Raw genomic sequence first — 20,279 nt, 5'->3', positions numbered from 1 at the left:
CCACCATGATTACCAGCCCCCCCACATCTCCATCGGGCACACAAAACTCAAAACGGTCAACCAGTTTACCTATCTCGGCTGCACCATTTCATCAGATGCAAGGATCGACAATGAGATAGACAACAGACTCGCCAAGGCAAATAGCGCCTTTGGAAGACTACACAAAAGAGTCTGGAAAAACAACCAACTGAAAAACCTCACAAAGATAAGCGTATACAGAGCCGTTGTCATACCCACACTCCTGTTCGGCTCCGAATCATGGGTCCTCTACCGGCACCACCTACGGCTCCTAGAACGCTTCCACCAGTATAATAGTTACATTTTCAATAAAATACTAACTATTTGCTAACTGGAAATAAAATGGAAAAAAAAACATTGTAATGATTTTCCACTTTCTACAACTTTCTGTGACAGAACATAAATGTTTTGAGTCCAAATCAATTATACTAGAACAATGTCACTAAAGATCACTAGTTCAATGGTGTATAGTTTTCTGGATGAGTCAGTGTCTGTATTTATTAACGACTGTTGCACAATTGCTCTCAAAATGTTCTTCGTTAAACTTTCAACGATATTTTTTCATTTTGAAATCCAAATAAGAAAAGCTGTTAAATTTTTTTTTTTTTTTTAAATAAAGTTTTCAACACGACTTCCGGAGAGTTCTAATAACTCGTCAATTATGCAAATTCAAACATTTATGAGCTGTCAAAGAAAAGTATTTTTCAAACATTTTTCTTATATGGGCTTTCAGTCCTAACCCAAAACAGTGACTTTGTTTTTCTATAGGATTGACCCTCTATTTCTCTTTGTTCATGATTTAATATTTATGCTGAGGAATTGTGAAACTCGCTGAATAAAAGGACCGTAGAATCATGGAACATCACAGCACGAAGGGGCCATTCACTACACTGTATTAATGCTGGCCAAAAAAAAAAAGCTACTAAGGTTGCTCTACTTCCCAGCTGTCAGTCTTCAACCTTGGAGGTTACAGCACATCAAAGGCTCACTAGTCACTTTGTGAATATGCTGAGGAATTGATTCAATCTCACCCAGTAAATTTGAAATGTACACTAATATCATCAACAGAAAAGTTTTCCTCAATTTCTTCCAATCCAATCAACTTAATACTTACAGTAACTCCATCGATATTGCCTTCAGTGACAAAGATTTAGGTCACTTCTATTCACCCAGTCCAGGCCATCAAACAATTTAGTACACATCAGTTTAAATATCTCCATAGTCATTTCTAAAGAGAATAGCCCCCACCTAGAGAGTTTCTGCTCAAAAATCCATTTCTTCACCTCTTCTATGACTTCACGTCTCTTCCAAACCCTCTCTTTTCTTCCCATAGTATGGTGATGAGAACTGAATGTTGAACAGTGTTCCAGAATATATTATATTTTATATTATATATTGATATGTTTTAAAAGGAGATAAGTTGTGCAGGGTTTTTAAGTTTAGGACAGATACAAATATTTCAAAACAATTCTCATTTAGAATGCTGGACTCTGCTCAAGCCAGACAGTCCAGGCTCCAGGTGCCTTTGCAAAAAACTTTGAAAAATGCCCATAAGGACTTCACAAGTAGGTGTTTGGAGTAATGGATTATTGTTTTGGAAAGCAACAGATAAACAAACTTGGAAGATTAGGTCTGGAATGTAGTCTGTCTGAGTGCAGTTGGCTATTCTAAGAGGGTCATGTGGTTTTCTCTGAAGGGGGGAGAGAGGGAGAGAGAGAGAGAAAGGGAGTAATGGATTATTGTTTTGGAAAGCAACAGATAAACAAACTTGGAAGATTAGGTCTGGAATGTAGTCTGTCTGAGTGCAGTTGGCTATTCTAAGTGGGTCATGTGGTTTTCTCTGAAGGGGGGAGAGAGGGAGAGAGAGAGAGAGAAAGGGAGTAATGGATTATTGTTTTGGAAAGCAACAGATAAACAAACTTGGAAGATTAGATCTGGAATGTAGTCTGTCTGAGTGCAGTTGGCTATTCTAAGAGGGTCATGTGGTTTTCTCTGAAGGGGGAGAGGAGAGGGAGAGAGAGAGAGAAAGGGAGTAATGGATTATTGTTTTGGAAAGCAACAGATAAACAAACTTGGAAGATTAGGTCTGGAATGTAGTCTGTCTGAGTGCAGTTGGCTATTCTAAGAGGGTCATGTGGTTTTCTCTGAAGGGGGGGAGAGAGGGAGAGAGAGAGAGAAAGGGAGTAATGGATTATTCTTTGGAAAGCAACAGATAAACAAACTTGGAAGATTAGATCTGGAATGTAGTCTGTCTGAGTGCAGTTGGCTATTCTAAGAGGGTCATGTGGTTTTCTATGAAGGGGGGAGAGAGGGAGAGAGAGAGAGAAAGGGAGTAATGGATTATTGTTTTGGAAAGCAACAGATAAACAAACTTGGAAGATTAGGTCTGGAATGTAGTCTGTCTGAGTGCAGTTGGCTATTCTAAGAGGGTCATGTGGTTTTCTCTGAAGGGGGGAGAGAGGGAGAGAGAGAGAGAAAGGGAGTAATGGATTATTGTTTTGGAAAGCAACAGATAAACAAACTTGGAAGATTAGGTCTGGAATGTAATCTGTCTGAGTGCAGTTGGCTATTCTAAGAGGGTCATGTGGTTTTCTCTGAAAGGGGAGAGAGGGAGAGAGAGAGAAAGGGAGTAATGGATTATTGTTTTGGAAAGCAACAGATAAACAAACTTGGAAGATTAGGTCTGGAATGTAGTCTGTCTGAGTGCAGTTGGCTATTCTAAGAGGGTCATGTGGTTTTCTCTGAAGGGGGAGAGAGAGAAAGAGAGAGAGAAAGAGAGAGAGAAAGAGAGAGAGAAAGAGAGAGAGAAAGAGAGAGAGAAAGAGAGAGAGAAAGAGAGAGAGAGAAAGAGAGAGAGAGAAAGAGAAAGAGAGAGAGAAAGAGAGAGAGAGAGAAAGAGAAAGAGCTGTATAATGTTTCATTTGAAATAAGGGAAACAAAAAGGAACTCTGTGGTGACCTGAAAGAAAGAGGTTATCACCTGGAAAACCCTGATGGGGCAAGTTTCTTTGGCAAGACACTGATGTGGCTGATTAAAAGGAATCAGTTGTGGGTGTCCAACGAGCCACAAATCTCTCTCTCTCTGAAAATCGACTAGAACCTTCCTGAGCGGTAACCATTTACCTTTCAAGCACCAAAGCCTGGTGAAATTCATAAATGTTAAATTCTGTGCACAGTATAAGAATTGCCTGCAACCAGTGAACTTCGAGGAATGACAAGTGAGATTGGACTATGAATTAAAAAACTTTTCTGAACTTGTATACACATTATAGACATGTGCGCTTAGAATTAGAAGGGGGTTAAGTAAGTTAATAGTAACAAGTTAAAGTTTGATCCTATATTCATGTTTAAAGATAATTAAAAGCAACTTCTGTTTCTGTAACTATGTGCCTTGGTGAATTTCTATTGTTGCTGGGTTTTGGGGTCCTCTGGATTCCATTACTACTTCAGTATGTTAGTTGAAAGTTCAACAGACACACCTTTTCTTTTCTGGAGTTCTAATCCATCCATATAAACCCAAAGTGGGCATTACTGAGCAAGCCACAAGTGAATAAATGCTACTTAATGACATCATTGAAAACACCTTCCATCATTTTTCTGATGATTGAGAGGAAATTTACGGAAAGTTTCTGAGATCATTTTACTGAGCATATTTACTCTGTCAACTGCTACAAAAAGGATCTCTCAGTGGCCAACCATTTTAATTCCACACAATACTACCATACAGACATGCCCTGTCAATAGCCTTATGTCCTGTGAAATCTCCCTGAAATTGGAGGAGCAACATCTTGCATTCCATCTCGACAGGCTACAACTAGGTGACATTAACATCAACTTTTTCCATTTCTGTCAACCTTCCCCTCCTGATCTCTCTCTTTCCCTACCCCTTCCCTTGCTTTTCCTGTCAGAGAGCTGCCCTTCATAGCCCTCTGCCCTCACACTTCTCAGCTTCTTTCCCTTCTACCTTCCCACCTGTCAGCCTGTGCTCTTTGCTCTTCTCCCTTCCCCTTTCTCCATCCTCCTCCCCCCCCCCCCACCTTTATCTTTTTACAACCTTTTCATCCAGATTCCTGTTGAAAGGCTCAGGTCAGAAACATTGGTTACCTTTTACTTCCTGTGGATGCTGCGTGACCAGCTGAATTTCTCCAGCACTTTCAGATATTACGCAGAGAAGGAGAAGCCTGGGAGAGGCTTGTTTGGGCATGGCAACTGAAGGACTCCCACCAGGCTGCAGGCAATTAGCTTCTGTGAACCAAGCACTGGGACCAGGAATCGTGCGTGTGAGCAGGGCTCCTGAAGGACCTCGGGAATTGAGCTTCTTAATTGCATTGGGGGTTCGGAACCAGGGGCTGGGGAGGGTGACTTGGAAAGCTCGAGCTCTGGGTCACTGCTGGAATAGACAGTTGGAAGTGTGACTAAGGAGGGTATGGGGTCACAGGAGCAGGCAGCATCAGAGGAGGTGATAGGACCCATGGGTACTCAATGACTCCGAGAGGTCTGACATTTGCTTCTCTTTCCCGTCTTGATGGAGTGCTGGACTCGTGCACCTCTTTGTGCCAAAGCAAGTTTTGTGTATTTTGTGTACATGACAATAAAGGAATCTTAACATTACAGTGAGTTTAAAGGGAGCAGAAACAGCTCTGTTGAATTTATAGGTAATTAGCTTCTGTGAACCAAGCACTGGGACCAGGAATCGTGCGAGTGAGCAGGGCTCCTGAAGCTAGTTGTTTTTAGCTTTGTGTTTCAACTTGTCAGAAGAAGTTGAAAGATAGTGGGAAGAACAGGGTAGTAGGCACTTACCCAGTCAGCTTGGACCAAAAGGCCTTTGACATGACATTGCACACTATCGTGATGGACTTGACTACCAAATATAGCCTTGAGAGTGTGGTGGAGTTACTGTATAAGTGTTGGTGCTGTCTAATACAAATGTATTGGATGGGCTGGCCTGTGACTCCTCCCCTCAGGATTCCCATAAAGGCTGTTATGCCCAAACCCCTCCCTCAGTACCTGCCTTGGAACCGGCCAGCAACATGTGAAATGTGCTTGCAGTTTATGGTGATTAAAGCCTATTAATCATGACTTCTGGTCTGATACAAGTTATTGATAGCATACGAGAGAGGGAATGAGAAAATGGATCCAACTGCTCGACACTGACACCAATAGTGCAGCCAATATGAATGGATAGGAAATAAATAGCTTTTCCGTCAAATCTGGAATTGGGCACGGTTATCATTGCTCCCATCTTGTTTGTGTGTTTCATAGAACCCTTTACTGAATCCATCAGGATAGATACAGGTAACATCAGGTAGTGAAGGCCTTCTTGTACAATGACAGCACCATAGTCCTCTTCTCAGATCCAAGTGCAGTCTGCAGGATGATGCAGTCTGAGCTGGCCTTGTGGGCCAGAGTAAACCACAACAAATGTAGACCTGCTCCCCAGCATTTGGTCTAACAGCTTCCCCTTTCTCCGCCATCATCTGATTACCCAAGGGTGTCTCATTTGGAGGGGCTGAGAGGTATGTAACAAAAATTAGCTGGAGCAGTGCGGCAACAAATATTTAGTGAGAGTGGTGGTCCCTCTCAAAAATGGGCAAGAACCTGGTCATTTTGGTCACAGGATTCTCTTAGTGTTGTTGTACATAGTGCTCATGCTTGTACCCTGAATTAATGAGTGTCCTTAATGGCAATCTGACAACACTTCTGACCAACAGGAGAGTGAATCCTTGGAGTTTTATTCTAACTGTTCCTTTAGTATGACTGGATGCTGCATCTACCAGTGTATCTACAGTTCTCACATTGCCCACAAAAATCATGAGGTACCGCTCGCCCCCCCACCCCACTCCCACAAAATACTAGTAATTGAACTCAGCAACTTCACATTCAACCTTCTAGTATCTTCCACAATTATGACATTTAATAAATTGGAATATCCTGGTCAAAACTAACCATATTCACACGCATCATTACTAGGAATGAGCAGAAATATTTCATGCAGCATTTAAAATGTCTGTTAAATGATTAAACTGTTCTATTTTTCAGGAATGTGAATATTTTCAGGTAAAAGTTTAAACATCAAATGGTTATCGGAGTAGCCCACAAATACTTGCTTTTTTTTAAACCATTGGGCCATCTGTGACCTGACCCGATCAGGCCTCCCTGTCACCAAACCCTGCCCGAGGCTCATTGAGGGCCGCAAGGAGGAACAGGCCTCAGACGGTGGGAAGTAAAGTTCCACCCACAGACCGTCCAAATAACCTTCTGACAGCTCCAGTGATAGATGGAATGGAATGTGGAAAAATGCGAGGGCTTTATTGCCAATCCAAGTGATGTTCAGAAACAAAAAAGGAAAATATTGATATAATTAAGAATATATTCTTAAAGCAAGCAATTCTACATAATTCAGGATGCATAAAACTGGTAATTAAGAACATCAAGTCAGTGACTCCATTCATTTAAATGGAATTTAAGATGAGGAGCCAAATACGGACTGTATCAAAGTTTGCGAAGCCAATGGTATGACCAAGAGTGGAGTACTAAGTCAAAACTGTCAAATGCACACCTCCAAAATCACCCTAACATCCAAGCTACTGTGCACAGGCATCGACTCCAGAACCCACTTTAGCTCATTCAGTTTGTTTTCCTACATGAGCGATATTTAGATAAAGACATGCTTTTTGAGGGGTGAAGGAATGCTTTACCATTTCACTTGCCCTGGCGTATTTGTTCTGGCTGTCCAAGTGGCATTTTCCATCATGAGGCATAACAATACCAGCCAGCTTGCTGTCCATTCCAAAATGTGTATCTGCATCACTCACAAATACCAATAAGTGCAAGGAATCATTGCGCCAACCAATTTTTTCCTGAAATATAGATTAGAAATGCTTTGTTACTTTTGAACATTTAATAATTTTCACCTTTCCATTACAATAACTAACTCACAACCTGGAAGCTAATTTACCTTACATACAGATGCTTGTAATATTGCATCAAATCCTCCTTCTGGGGTATCCATATTTGCAGAAATTTGCTGATTTCGAACAACTTCATTAAATTTTGTGGTGTCTTCAGTCAGTGAAAGCATGTGTTTATAACTGTAGGCAGGCAAACAGTGTTCATAAATACCCCTATGATAAAAGAAATATATGTAAGAATTTTGTGTTTGGCTTGCACAATAGATTTTAGTATGCGTCATTGAGTTGGGAAAATAATACATATTTCATATTGCATTAATATTGCAAAGGACATAAAGGACAAGTCATTGTAATTCACTTTGGTTACATTTGTTTACTCTATAATTCCGCTGCAAAAAGCTGTTAGGGAAGTCAAGGCATTTCCATCAAATATAGTCAGAATTCTGAACATGCAAGGAATCGAGGCATATTTTTAAAATGAACCAAATGATAGGAAGTAATCCTCCGAGGAAGTCTCACATTATTTGCTGAAAATTAAGTTTGCCTTCAGGATTTATAATTTCAGGTGAAGCATTTCTGTCAGGAGCAAACATCTTTGTATTGAAGCTGAGAGAAGTGTTATAAATGCATTCCAATATCATTATCTATCAAATAATTATCGATATTTGCAACAATATTTAAGAGACATCTTGACAGTTTCTTGATTTTGGTCCTGTCCCTCTTTACAGAATTATTGGAAGGAAATTTTTTCCATTATATCTACCGTTTTGAATATTGATTTACAACCACATCCCATTACTGCAATTTTTGGATTACCTATGATAGATTTGACTTATTTATCTCTTCCTGCGGATCGTATGATTGCTTTTCTTACACTAATGGCTAGAAGATCTATACTATTGAATTGGAAAGAGGTTAATCCTCCCACTGTTTTCCAATGGTTTATCCAAACTATACTATGTTTAAATTTAGAGAAAATTAGAAACTCTGTCTATGAATCCCCTTCTAAGTTTGAGTTAACCTGGCGACCATTTATTCAATATTTTCATTTGTGGTGAGTTGATCTGGCTCTGTTTTCTTTTTATGATTATGTATGGTAATTGGGCTGTTAGATGAGATCGGAGTGATCGGCGTGATTTAGCTATATCAGTAGGTTTTTTTTTTAAAGTTTTTAATTCAGATTTGTTTTTTCTTCCTTTTTGGGGTTTTTTTTCTCTTTTTTTTATATATTTTTATTAATTATATCATTTTTTTTAGAGATAGTTCATACTCTAAACTGATCTAAAATTTTTTTTATGATACATTTTTATTCTGCAATATTATTGTTTAATATCTCTGTATTAATTCATTATTTACTATGTATTTTTCATATCTCTTTGAACTGTATGTGTTTATAAATTATAATAATAATAAAAAGATTGGAAAAGAAAAGAAAAGACAGTTTCTTGAATACGCAGGGCATAAAGGAATATTAAATTTATATAGGCAAGTGAAATTAGTATAGATGGGAATGATGTTTGGCAGAGATACAGTTGGCTAAAGGGCCTATACAACTCTCTAACACCATTTCACGACTAATGCAATACAAACCTTGGCTTGAAATGAATGAATTTTTAAAAAAATTTGTAGAGGCTCGTTATGTCATTTATTTTAGACTCTGGAAACAGTTAACATTCCCCATAAATAAAAACATACTGCAGTCAGAGTGGATTTGAAAATGTTGTTGGACCAGATCCTGTTGTCAAAATAACTGAGGCCAAAGCCACTCATTACTACTTTTGTGTGATGCAACACCAACTTCAAGCAAGGAGCAGATAATCAGTTAAATAAATATCCGTCTGGGGAAGTTACTGTCTGAATTCAATGTTGTACTGTGAGCCATGCTAGAATATTTCACAGTTGCAACATCGATAAATCCCAAGTCTTGTCAAGTAATTATGTTTACACAATACTTAGACAATAGATAAGAACTAGAATCACCACCAAAAGAAGTTAATAACAGAAAACAGCCCTTATAATGATATTAACATAATAATTCCAAATTATTGAAAATTAATCCTTCCGGTTCCAAAAATTAATCTCAATGCTTCAAATATCAATTGTTAAATAATTTAGAAATTTTAAACTCAGACCAAAGAGTTAGGTTTGGTGAGTTTTGGATCATGTATTTACTGAGATTGGCTGACATGTGGTACTATTTTCTTATGGTTGGGGAGGTGGGGAAGATAATGTTCTCTTAAAATACTGTCCCTTTCCAAATATTTCCATCAAATTGGGCGACCTTACATTTTTCCACATTGCATTCCATCCATCATGTTGGTATCTGCTCACCTAGCCTATCTCTACCAACTTGAAGCTTATCTGTAACTTCTTTGTAGCTCACACTGCCACTCACTGACCTTTGTATTGTCTGCACAGATGGATATGTTAAGCATAGTCCCTTCATCTAGATTGTGAGCTGGTGGGCCCCAGCATGAATCCCAACCTGAAAAAGGAAATGCGGCTGAAACAGCAGATCAGCAGGAAAGATGGGAAAATGATGGCTCCATTCATTGTGGGAATTTCAGGAAATGCTGCAGCTTTCTCAGGTCAGAACTACCTTTTTTCAGATCAAATGGTGTTTGGCTGTTTGATGATATATACCCCAATGTAAATGTGGTCCAGTTTCCACTGCAATGGCTCAAGAGGAATGTTGTTCAGGGAATGATATCACCTGAGTTACTGAGGTGGAACTCCATTCAGGTCAAAGGAGTGATTCACGCAGGAAGTATACAGGCAAATTTCCTCAATGGTGTAATAGGTTAATCAATTATCAATCAGACCATGTTGAGAAATACTTATATGCTAACATTTCCAAGCATCATTTATTTTTGCTTGATTTGTTTACTTTTATTCATATTGAAATCCCTGCTCTAATTTACATCCCTCCAAGATCTTCCTTCCCAATCCTTCAAACTGATTGTCCTATTAGTTTTCCAGTTCTCTTGGATTCTAGATTCTCTGTTTCCTTCATTAAGGGAAGTGAGGTTTTTTTTTTGAAGATTGAGGATTACAGAAAGCAAATACAAAGATACCTTACTTCAGTAAAATGTCCCATTTATAAATCCAAAATTTGGAAAGGATAAGGAAGAGGTTTACAAGGATGTTGGTTGGTTTCAAGGGGAGAGGTTGGACAAACTTATTTTCTTTGGAGAGTCAGAGGCTGAGGAATATTGAGAGGGTGGATGGACAGAATCTATTCCCCAAGATAAGAGCATTACAAACAGGCTACTTTCAGATTGATGACATTAACTGTTGCTTTAAACTCCATTTGCTGAGCTCTGTTTTCTCACATCCATCTGCTGGTAAGGTTTATAATTCTGGGAAATTGCAAATAGAATTAGTTGTCTTTGATGAAAGCATTTCGCTTTATTAATGCTGAATCTGATGATAGAGCCAAAGGTTGGAAAATCCTTTCCTTTGGAAGAATCATTCCATTCTGTTCCAGAATCTGCTTCACGCCCCAACTCCACGGTGCAAGAGATATGAATCGATACTAAAAATAAACTGCGGATTGACCAATTTAAATCTAAAAAATGTAAATTACGTGTTTAAAAAACTAATTTGAAATTCGTTTCAAGGAAAGGAACTCCTTCCCCCATAAGTTGCAGAATATTTGCACTGATTTAGTAGAAATAAATGTTCAATTTCAAGGTTGAAAGAAAAGCCTTATTTAATAATAAGCAGAATTTGCATTTTTAATTTGCTTGACAATAGGTTTCATTTTAAATTCATGTGCGTGCAGAATTGCTTGGGGACAATCGGGAAAAGCTGCCCCATTTGAGAATTAAGTGACTTAATCACATGGCTCTAATCACAAGGCTATCTTAGAACACCTTGCATTAAATTTTTGGGCTTCCGACAAGAACTCTACATGGATATTAATAACAAGAAATTGCATACCAGCAGGGATTGATTAAATCATTGGGAGTTGTCTTGATAAAAGGAGACACTGGTTTGTCTACGAATGCCCCGAAGCCGAGTTTAAAGTTGCTGGTTAAATTAGCCATCTCTTTTGATAGAGTGGAGCCCAATTCTTTAATTCTGTCCAAGTCATCAATCATAGAGGCAGAAAGGTCCATTAGGTAATAGAGATCAACTGGATAGTCCTCATCTTGGCGCACATCCACTTTGAATGTCACCCGATTACCTGACAGAAAATTATATTTCCATATATTAAAACAAAATGTAAGCATAATAGTTGACACATTAAATCTTTATATCTGAAATTCCAAAATTGACATTTGACTGCATCAATTTACCGATGACTTTAGTTAGCTTCTAAATTGCTCTACTCATTTTGATGTGGCTTTGCTCTCATAATGAAACAAGCCTGAAGTTACTCATCTTCCTTCCATGAATGTAGTGTTTTGACCATGTGTTGAAATTTACTAAACGTAAATTAGAATGGCCCCATTTATGTAGAGTAGATAGAATATTCTCATAGTGTGAATTATACCTTTAATTTGGCATTTAGACACATTTTGCAGTATTTTAAAGGTCTGTAACCAGATACTCTGGCCTTTTTCAATGTACAAGAGTCAAATGCTAAACAGCAGAAGAGATTAGCCCCTTTCACATTGGCTAACCAGTAGATCAGCTGTTCAGTGGTTAAGGAAGCTGGGTTTTTTTCTTTCACACTGGACCACTGTTAACTGGATCTCTCTGTCCTTTCACACTCATCACAATGCATCCCTGGGGATAGTGGATTCTATCCTCCACAGGCGATGTCTGAGTGATGCATTGAGCGATGGTGGACCTGTCCTAAATCCTCATCAATGTATTATGATCTTGTATTTATTAACTCATTGATGGATTTGGTATGGCCTCCTAGTTGGGCTAAAATTGAGATGGCAAATATTTCTGAATTTGAAATACATCAATTTTTGTTTAGATGGAATATGAATTTGTTACAACAATATAATGTGCCTATACTAAAACATTTAATGAAGTTGTGGATAAAGAAAAATAAAATGATAGGTTCTAGAGGTAAATTATTGGCTTTGACTCCGTTGTATAATAATCAACTTTTGTTTTCAATACATAATCGAAGTTTATTGCGTTGGAGATTTAAAGGTGTGAAAAATTTGGGAGATTGTTTTAAAAGAGGGTAAGTTTTTATCTTTTAATCAGATGAGGGAAGATTTTGGTATTGATAAGAATTATTTCTTTATTATCAAATTCGATCTTTGGTAAAAATGTATGTTTGGTAGAGATGTAATTTTACCTAAAATGACTAAATTTGAGACTTTTCTTATGAAGGTACTAGAGAAGGGGTATATTTCATTTATGTATCAAATATTACAGGATGGTATGGATAAAAAGGGTTGGGATAGATCCAAAATTAAATGGGAAGTGGATATTGGTTTTATTTTTTCTGAAGAGGATTGGTTAGATATCTGTTATGATAGTGTAACTCGATTGATAAATGCTTAATGATTAATTACAACTTTTTACATAATATGGTTTTAATGAATCAGATTTGTGTTTTAGATGTGGTGATATGGTTGGAACTTTTCTTCATGCTGTTTGGTCATGTATACGTATACAATCTTTTTGGAAGAAAATTCAATCGTTTTTAGAATATCTGTACAAGATTAAAATAGTTTGAGATCCAACAGTGTTTTTATTGGGTAGTTTGCAACCTTTGAAAGGTTTGGGATTAGATAAGTTCCAGATTGCTTTTGTATATTTAGCTTTATCCGTAGCGAAAAAAATGTATTGCTAGTACGTGGAAAGATACAAATATGATTGATATTAATAGATGGTATAATGAGATGAAATATTGTTTAATAATGGAAAAATTACACATGTTTCACATGATAATTATATTTTTTTTATTAATAAATGGCTGTTATACTCAGAATATTTACATTTCAATTTATATTGATTAGATTTTAATATGTATATTTAAATTTTTTAAATATTCTTTCTTTTTTCTTTTTTTATGGCTCTCCTTAGGAGAGTTGGCTGGGGGGGGGGAGGGTTCTTTTCTTTTCTTTTTATATATATAAAAACTGCTCATGTTCATGTTCAATTGCTGTATACATCATATATTATTTGTTTTTTGAACGAATAAATAAAGTTTTAAAAAAAGATTAATCATGCCTAATTACTACACAATTAAGCATTAGGTTCAGCAGAATACGAGCCCTCCAGCCCTGTTGTTGTGTCCACCTAAAAAAAAACTTTATAAATTTATAAAAGACCATGGGAAAGTTGTATCAAACGCATAGCCACACAATTTATAAACACCACGGGAAACTCCTAGCGCAACAGTGCACAAATTATAAAGACTGTGGGAAAGAGCAATGGCAGACCTGGCCTCCCAGAATTCTGTGCAGCAGAGAAAAGGCTGTATGCATGGAGCACCAATGGAGGGGTTTCTCTGCCGCACAGAATTCTGGGATGGCAGATCCGCCATCTCTCTCTCTCTCGCTGCGACTTTCCTCACGGTCTTTTAGACATTTATAAAGGTGGCCAAAGTTTATACCCTCTTTTTAATCTTTTGCATGCACGTATAAAACGTAATCAACGTGTCACTACTTCGTCCCAGGATACCCTATGGCCCTTTCACACTGGGCCAATCAGCACGCAGGCATCATCAAACTACCTCCCCTGCATCTGATGACACCCTGTGTGCCCCTTAACCGGTAGATTTGCCGTCAATTGCTGGGACAAGGGGCTGTTTTCAACATTTCAGTTAAACTCTGTGCATAGTCTTCTTGCAGGCGCAGCCTCCATCGAGTTTACCTGGTCGCAGCTTAAGTACAAGTTTTTGGGGAGACATTTGTATCCTTTTCTCGTTCTCTTTCTTCCGGCTCCCACTTAAAGTCTCATTTCTCAGAACATGAACGTGGCTGGTGGAGAACTCTACAAACTCCAGAGAACATCCTCGCTCTAAAAGGTCCTCAAGAGTGTCGCATCTTCCACCTGAATTTAAATCGGCGTTGAAGTCCTAAAACAAACAATTGCCGTTGCATGTCATAGAGCACAGAAACAGGCCCTTCAGCCCATCTGGTCCATACCAACCAAATCTGAGCTTGTCTCACTTGCCTGCATTTGACCCATATCCCCCTAACCCTTCCCTGGCCTAAATGTCTTTTAAATATCACCACTTTATCTGGCACCTCTTTCAATATACTGTACATGTTCCCCCTCCCCTCTGTGTGAGAAGTTGCCTCTCAGGCTCTTTTATAATCTTTTCCCTCTTTAAAGCTATGGTTCCTGCTTTTGGACTCAACCCTGGGAAAAGACTATTATATTACGGCCACAATAAGACCGTCCTTTCGCCTCCTACACTCCTGAGGGGGTGGGGTGGGGGGGGTGGGGTGGGGAGAGCCCTTTGTAAAGGTGTAACGTGACGTCCCAATGTCCTGGCCAGCATTGTCATAGATCACCTTTTCTGAACTTCAACAAGCCACGGGAACGTCACGCAACCAAATGAAGAGTTGGAAAATGGGAAACATTGCATTTGTTTTCCACATATTCTTAAGATTTTCAAATATAACTTGGCGTGACGAGAAACACAAGGGAATTTTCTTCCAACGAGTTTTAACTTTAATTCTATCTGTAAATAAACTCATTATTTGCTGACATGCTTTGAACTGGAAGACGAAAAGGAAACAATTGTGATTTTTGTCTCTATTTATTGTTACAATGTGTGGCACACATTTTGATACCAAGACACGAGGAATTTGTAAAATCAAAAGTTTACTTTTTTTTTGCAAAATTATTTAATTAAATTAAACCAACATGCTTAAATAGCAAATTTAGGGCCAGAATAAAATTTGCATTTCTCCCTTTGGTGAATGTTTGCGTGAAGAATCCGCTAAAAGGTGCACGATGCGAGCCAATCCTTTGTTCTACCCAGTGTATTCAAAATTCCCCATAAAACGGATTATTCATTTACTTGAGCTCAATTACTGTACCATAACGCGCAAGTATGGAGGTGAAGGTTAATACATCAACTATTAATCTCGTCGATGCCTAAAAGGGAACGTGCAAAGCTCCGCCCTAAACATGTATTAAATGTAGGATATTTCAAAGGTTCAATCAAGCTTTTAATGGGAATATTCTACCTCTCGAAAGCACCAACCGCACCGCGGGCCCATTTTCAGACAGTCTTCGCAAGTGACTGAATTTCCGGAAGAGCAAGAACCTGTAAAGTAACAATGGAGACACGAGTGATACATTGAAAACTTGCTACGAGGTATCGAGGAAGACAATTTAAAAAAAACAAATCTACCCGTGGAAATTAGGAAAATTAATTCTAGCGAGACATTAAAACACAAAGAAATCAACCACAAATAGAGATTCCTAATCTGAACACAGGAGAGTGCTATATATTCCTTATTGCTACATTATGACCTTAAAGAAGGGCTCAGGCCCGAAACATTGGTGATGTATCTTTACCTTTGCTACATGAAGGCACTGTTTGACCTGCTGAGTTTCTCCAGCATTTGTGTGTGTGGTTTCCCCCCAAAAAATCAGTTTCATTTCACGTGTCGGACAATGAATTTCCACGCAAGTTCTCAGAAATATCTAAGATTGTGAAAACTGGACCTCGCTTTCGCGCGACCCAAGTGCGGCAATGGAACTCACCTGTCACACGACTGAGCGTCTTTGACAAAAGGAACAGGAGGGTTACGAGCTCCGCTCTCATGTCTTTCAATTTGATCGCACAATTAAAAAAAGCCGGATTCCAAGCAGCAGGGGTAGGAGCCGAGAAGCTCCCGATACCTGCAGCCGTGCGAGGGAGGAGCTGAACGGGGGAGGTGCATCTTGCTCTCCACCTGTGGAGGTGCAGCAGCCGGCGGACCCTGAGAGACGCCGAGTGCTAGGGTCACCATGGTGTCACTTGCCTCACCCCTGCCCGTTCGCCAGCTTCCTTCTTCCTTTTATGGAGAAAAGCGAGTGGAAAGGTGCGGATCTCCAGAGAGAGGCGGGGGCGCTCACCTGCCCCACTGGCAGCCGCACCTTTCCGGCAATCTGCTCAGTCACAAACTTCACGTTTGACAGTTCCAAAACTTGTGACCAGTTTGTTTGATCTTTGCTACTCTAGGATTTCCTTTTCAGGTGATCAACAGTTAAGGGCAGATCACCAAATAAACGAATGTGGCTTGAAACATTATTGTTCCCATCGGCACTGAACGACTCTGGAGTTGACAAGTCCGAACAGACACTCCCGGCTTTGGAATCGCCCTGGAGATGGCATTCCTCAGAGGGGATGAGTAAGGCTGTGGCAGCGAGTGGGAGCTTGTCCACGCAAAACACTCACACCATCAAGGAAAGGAAAAACAGATTTAATCCAAGTAAAAGTGCGGGAAACAATCCTCTCGAGATTGTATTCTTCCACATTCCAGATCACTTCCCTGCGTTACATATTATCAGTCAAGAGCAGTGGGTTCTACGCCAATCTCCTATTTCTGTGCTGTCACAAGATTTTAAGGTTCCCATCCTAACATCCAAATCGCCCCGACATTAGGATCATGGTTAACTCTTCAGATTAGACGCCCATTCACGCATTTTCCATTTGTCTTACATTTCCAACAGATGAAGGTTTTTCTTTGATTTCTAGTTGATCAACCTTTCAGTAGTTCTCATGTATTTTTTTTAAAAAAAGTATTGTGGCTTTTCCAAAGCTCTCTGCAACTAGGATGGTAAAATCCATTTTATTTTAATCTCCAGTGTGTTTGATGTAGGTTTTATTTTATTTAAATTTACAATCATTTTTATTCTGCTGTCACCAGTTAAGATGTACATTAGTTTAATTTAAATTTAAATGCTACTTGTCAATGGAGCTTCAACACACAAAACTCACTTTCTATTTTGTTTCCAGGGTGAAATATACCCTGCCAACGTTGGTCTGCAGCCTATGTGGCATCAGTTTGCAACTCTACCCTCCTGTTTCTGAATTAACTCAACCAGTCCAGCTTCAAATTCCACTCACTCTGAGTTTTCTACCCTCCCCAAGATATTCCATGCCAACTGCCAGCTTGCTTCTTTAAATTCATATTTGGCATTATCTATCTTTTAGTATTTATTATCTCTTTTTTATTGAATGTATGCTATTATATTAGTTTTAATTCTTTATGAAGTACCCTTTTCTCTGAAGCAAGAATTTTGATGCAGATGTGTATTGTACAATGTATATGGCAATAAACCTATTATCATTATCATATTTTGTCCATTCTTAATTGTTCTTGAACTGACAAAGATGTTAAGAGTCAACCCCAGTCATGTGTTTTAAGTTATATTCAGGAAAGATGGCATGAAGATGGCAGGTTTCCTTTCTTGAAAGATAGGTTGATGTGACAATTTGTTGGAAGCTGTGAGTCTAAGCTTGGGTTTCCTGAAGCTAATCATTTCAAATCCTTTCACCATTCCCAGACTAATATATCTTTTCTAGGTCTCATCCATTGTCAAAGTGAGGCTAAACATACATTTGAGGAACAAGTCATCATATTCCTCCTGGACAGCCTGAAACAGTATGAACATCAACTTCTCTAATTTTGGTTAGCTTTCACCTCTTTCTGCTTCCACTGTTTCTTTTCTTTCACAACTGCTATTCATGCTTTTCTCTCCCATTCCCCTCCTCCTTTAAGGTTTCTCCCTCTTTCTGCCTCTCTATCTCTCCATCCTATTACTTTTTGGTCCGTCCCCAGATCCTTTCTCCTTTCATATACAAAATATCATTCCCTTTTTACTTTAATCTTGATGAAGGGTCCTGACTCAAAATGGTGACTGACCATTTCTCCCCATGGATGCTGCCTGGTCCACTGAGTTCATTGTTCATTCAAGATTCCAGTGTTTGTGTTTCTTTCTGGTGACATTCTAATAATTTCATGTTCACTGTTATTGATAAATGCATTTTAGTCCAGATTTATTTGGTAACTTGAACTAACATTTCCTGGCTGGTGGGAACCAAATTTAATCATATCTATTGTTCAGCCCTTCAGTTAAACACTGTTGCATTATCTGCTTTGTATGAAGCACAAAACAAAGTCGGAAAGATTGTTAAAAACATGAGTGAAAACAAATTAGGAAGCAGTAAAATATGCTTCTTTTCTGAGATTTCCAGAGCAAATCCAGACACCTCTTCAACCATAAATAGTAATTAGTAGAAGATGCCTGCATTGAGCCACAATGATAGTCTAATTCTCAGAGGAAAGATACTCTTTTCACCTGGAAAGACATGTAGAGAACTGAGAGAAAGGCACACATTCAGATTGCACCTAATTTCTCATTTAACACTTCATAAATCTATTTTATAACCCCGTTTGTGGTAATGCATTTGAAAGTTGAAAAAGGAAGTTACTTTGTTTGGACAGTAAAGGTTCCAAATCAACGAAGGCTGATTGGTTCATTCTGAAATATTCTCCTTTTCAGTTCTTTTCACAGTTCTGTTCTCCTTTGTGGAGAACCAACTACAAACATGCAAGGTATGTGTATCTGATATATGTGCTTATAGATAATAGCTAATAATAACTGGGGCAGCCATTGTACAAGTAAAAGAGATTAGGAATACAGGATATCAAAGAAAGGTGTGTTCATATCCAGCAGAGTGGGTGGCCTGTTCACACCCCCATGATATCATTGTGCCCTTTCTATTCAAAATCATAATAATTTTGGATAATGCTAAAGGGGAGATATGAGCAAGTCAAATAGATCTGAGAAGCAGAATTAAATGCAAATTGTGTGCAACACAGAATTTTAAGGTTGTGGAATTCACAACCAGAACTAATGCCTAAGGCTCAACATTCTCCACTGAAATCGATCACATCTCCTTATCCAAGGCAGGTCTCAGGCCAGTCAATTGCTCACAATTATTGAGAGAATTGCAGGTACTGTATACAAAATGTAAATGTAAGGAAGTAAAAATACAGTTTATCTTTTTGAGTGTCCACTTTTACTGCCGTCTGTATTAATGGCCAGCATCAGATCAGGTACATTTTTATCAATCTATCAATATTTGAAAACCTGTTATCCTAAAATACAATTTTGTTCAATTTACTATGAAAACTTATTACTGGAACCAAAATTAGAAATTTGACATGAAATGGAATGAAGAATGACTGGTTTTGGTGAACAGGAAAAATGCTGCTGGTTTGAGGAGATTTGTTTGATATTTCATTAAAGCCTGTTGGAAGCTCTCAAGTAAAAGTTTTTGCAAAACTAGAAAGGAATGTTTTACCTGGTTCGACAGGCCATGATGCCATAAGACACTTTTAGCTTGGTTCCAATACTCTGAGGACATAGAGATCAAAAAAGTCAAACCCAGAACAAACAAAAAAAGAAAGAAATTTTAAAAGCATTGAAACATAGATGAAGTTTAAATTTGTTCATAATACAGAAGAGTACAGGGAAAGGCTATATGGGCCACGGTAACTGTGCTATCTTGCTGATCTAAACGAACCTAACCCCACCTGCTGTCATATGGTTTATATCCCTCTTTTCCCTGCCTGTTCATATGCTTATCTAAATTCCTCTGAAACATTGTATCTTCTTCCACCACCTACCCTAGTAAGTGCATTTCAAGCACTAGTTACTCTTTATGTAGAATATTAGCTTCATAAATCCTCCTTTCATTTTAAAGTTCTGCCTCTAGTATTTAACATTTCAACACAGGGAAAATAATTCTGATGATTTATCTTGTCTCTGATTCTCATAATTCTGTATACCACAGCCTCTGAAAGCCCAGAGAAAAATATCAGAGCTTGTCCAACCACTTCTTGTTGCTAATACACTCAAATCCAGGGAACATCCTGGAGAACCTCTTCTACACCCTGTCCAATGCTTCTGCATGCTTCCTGTAAGCCAGTGACCATAAATACACATAATATTCCAAATGTGGTTGAAATAAAGTTTTATTTGGCTACAACCTGGTTTCCCATCTTTAAAACTCAATGACTGATGTTTTTCTTCTTTACCCCTCTATCTCTCTATCCACATATGTTGCCATGGACTTGCACCCCAATCTGCCATTTACTTATCTCCAAAAGTAAACATCTCACACATGTCTGGATTAAACTCCCATCTGTTAGTTCTCCATTATCATTTCTGAATGATCCATATTCTGTTGTATCCTTTGACAACCTTTCTCCATTCTCTAAAATACTGCCAAATTTTGCGTCTTATGCAATCTGACCAATCAACCCACCTACATACTCAGCAAATCATTTATACATTTCACAAACATCAGATATCTCAGAACCAATCCCTACAGAACATCGCTGGTCACTTGACTCAGAATAACACCCCTCCATCATTGAACTTTGTCATCCATGGGCAAGCCAATTTTGAATCCACT

The 20,279-nt window shown here is 38.5% G+C and overlaps 1 protein-coding gene across 5 annotated transcripts in view; it reads right to left on the bottom strand.

Moving 5' to 3' along the window:
* Positions 1-19,202, bottom strand: part of itgb6 (integrin, beta 6) — a 75,136-nt gene extending 55,934 nt beyond the window's left edge. The window contains exons 1-6 of one of the 5 annotated variants that reach the window (XM_069935388.1): positions 19,164-19,202; positions 15,049-15,128; positions 13,721-13,925; positions 10,871-11,117; positions 6,976-7,141; positions 6,716-6,877 (exon numbers count right to left, since the gene is read on the bottom strand). In XM_069935388.1, the coding sequence (XP_069791489.1) occupies positions 6,716-6,877; positions 6,976-7,141; positions 10,871-11,117; positions 13,721-13,925; positions 15,049-15,128; positions 19,164-19,188 (885 nt within the window). In that variant the 5' untranslated portion in view covers positions 19,189-19,202. Of the gene's footprint in view, positions 1-6,715; positions 6,878-6,975; positions 7,142-10,870; positions 11,118-13,720; positions 13,926-15,048; positions 15,129-15,571; positions 15,973-19,163 lie in introns of those variants that run through there. The other 4 variants (XM_069935391.1, XM_069935387.1, XM_069935389.1 and 1 more) reach the window with 4 other exon arrangements.
* Positions 19,203-20,279: the final 1,077 nt, after the last annotated feature.

Source organism: Narcine bancroftii, chromosome 4 (assembly GCF_036971445.1).
Source record: "Narcine bancroftii isolate sNarBan1 chromosome 4, sNarBan1.hap1, whole genome shotgun sequence".
Lineage (NCBI taxonomy): Eukaryota > Metazoa > Chordata > Chondrichthyes > Torpediniformes > Narcinidae > Narcine > Narcine bancroftii.
The sequence above is the reverse complement of the archived record's forward strand: the minus strand, read 5'-3'. Positions and strand labels throughout refer to the sequence as shown.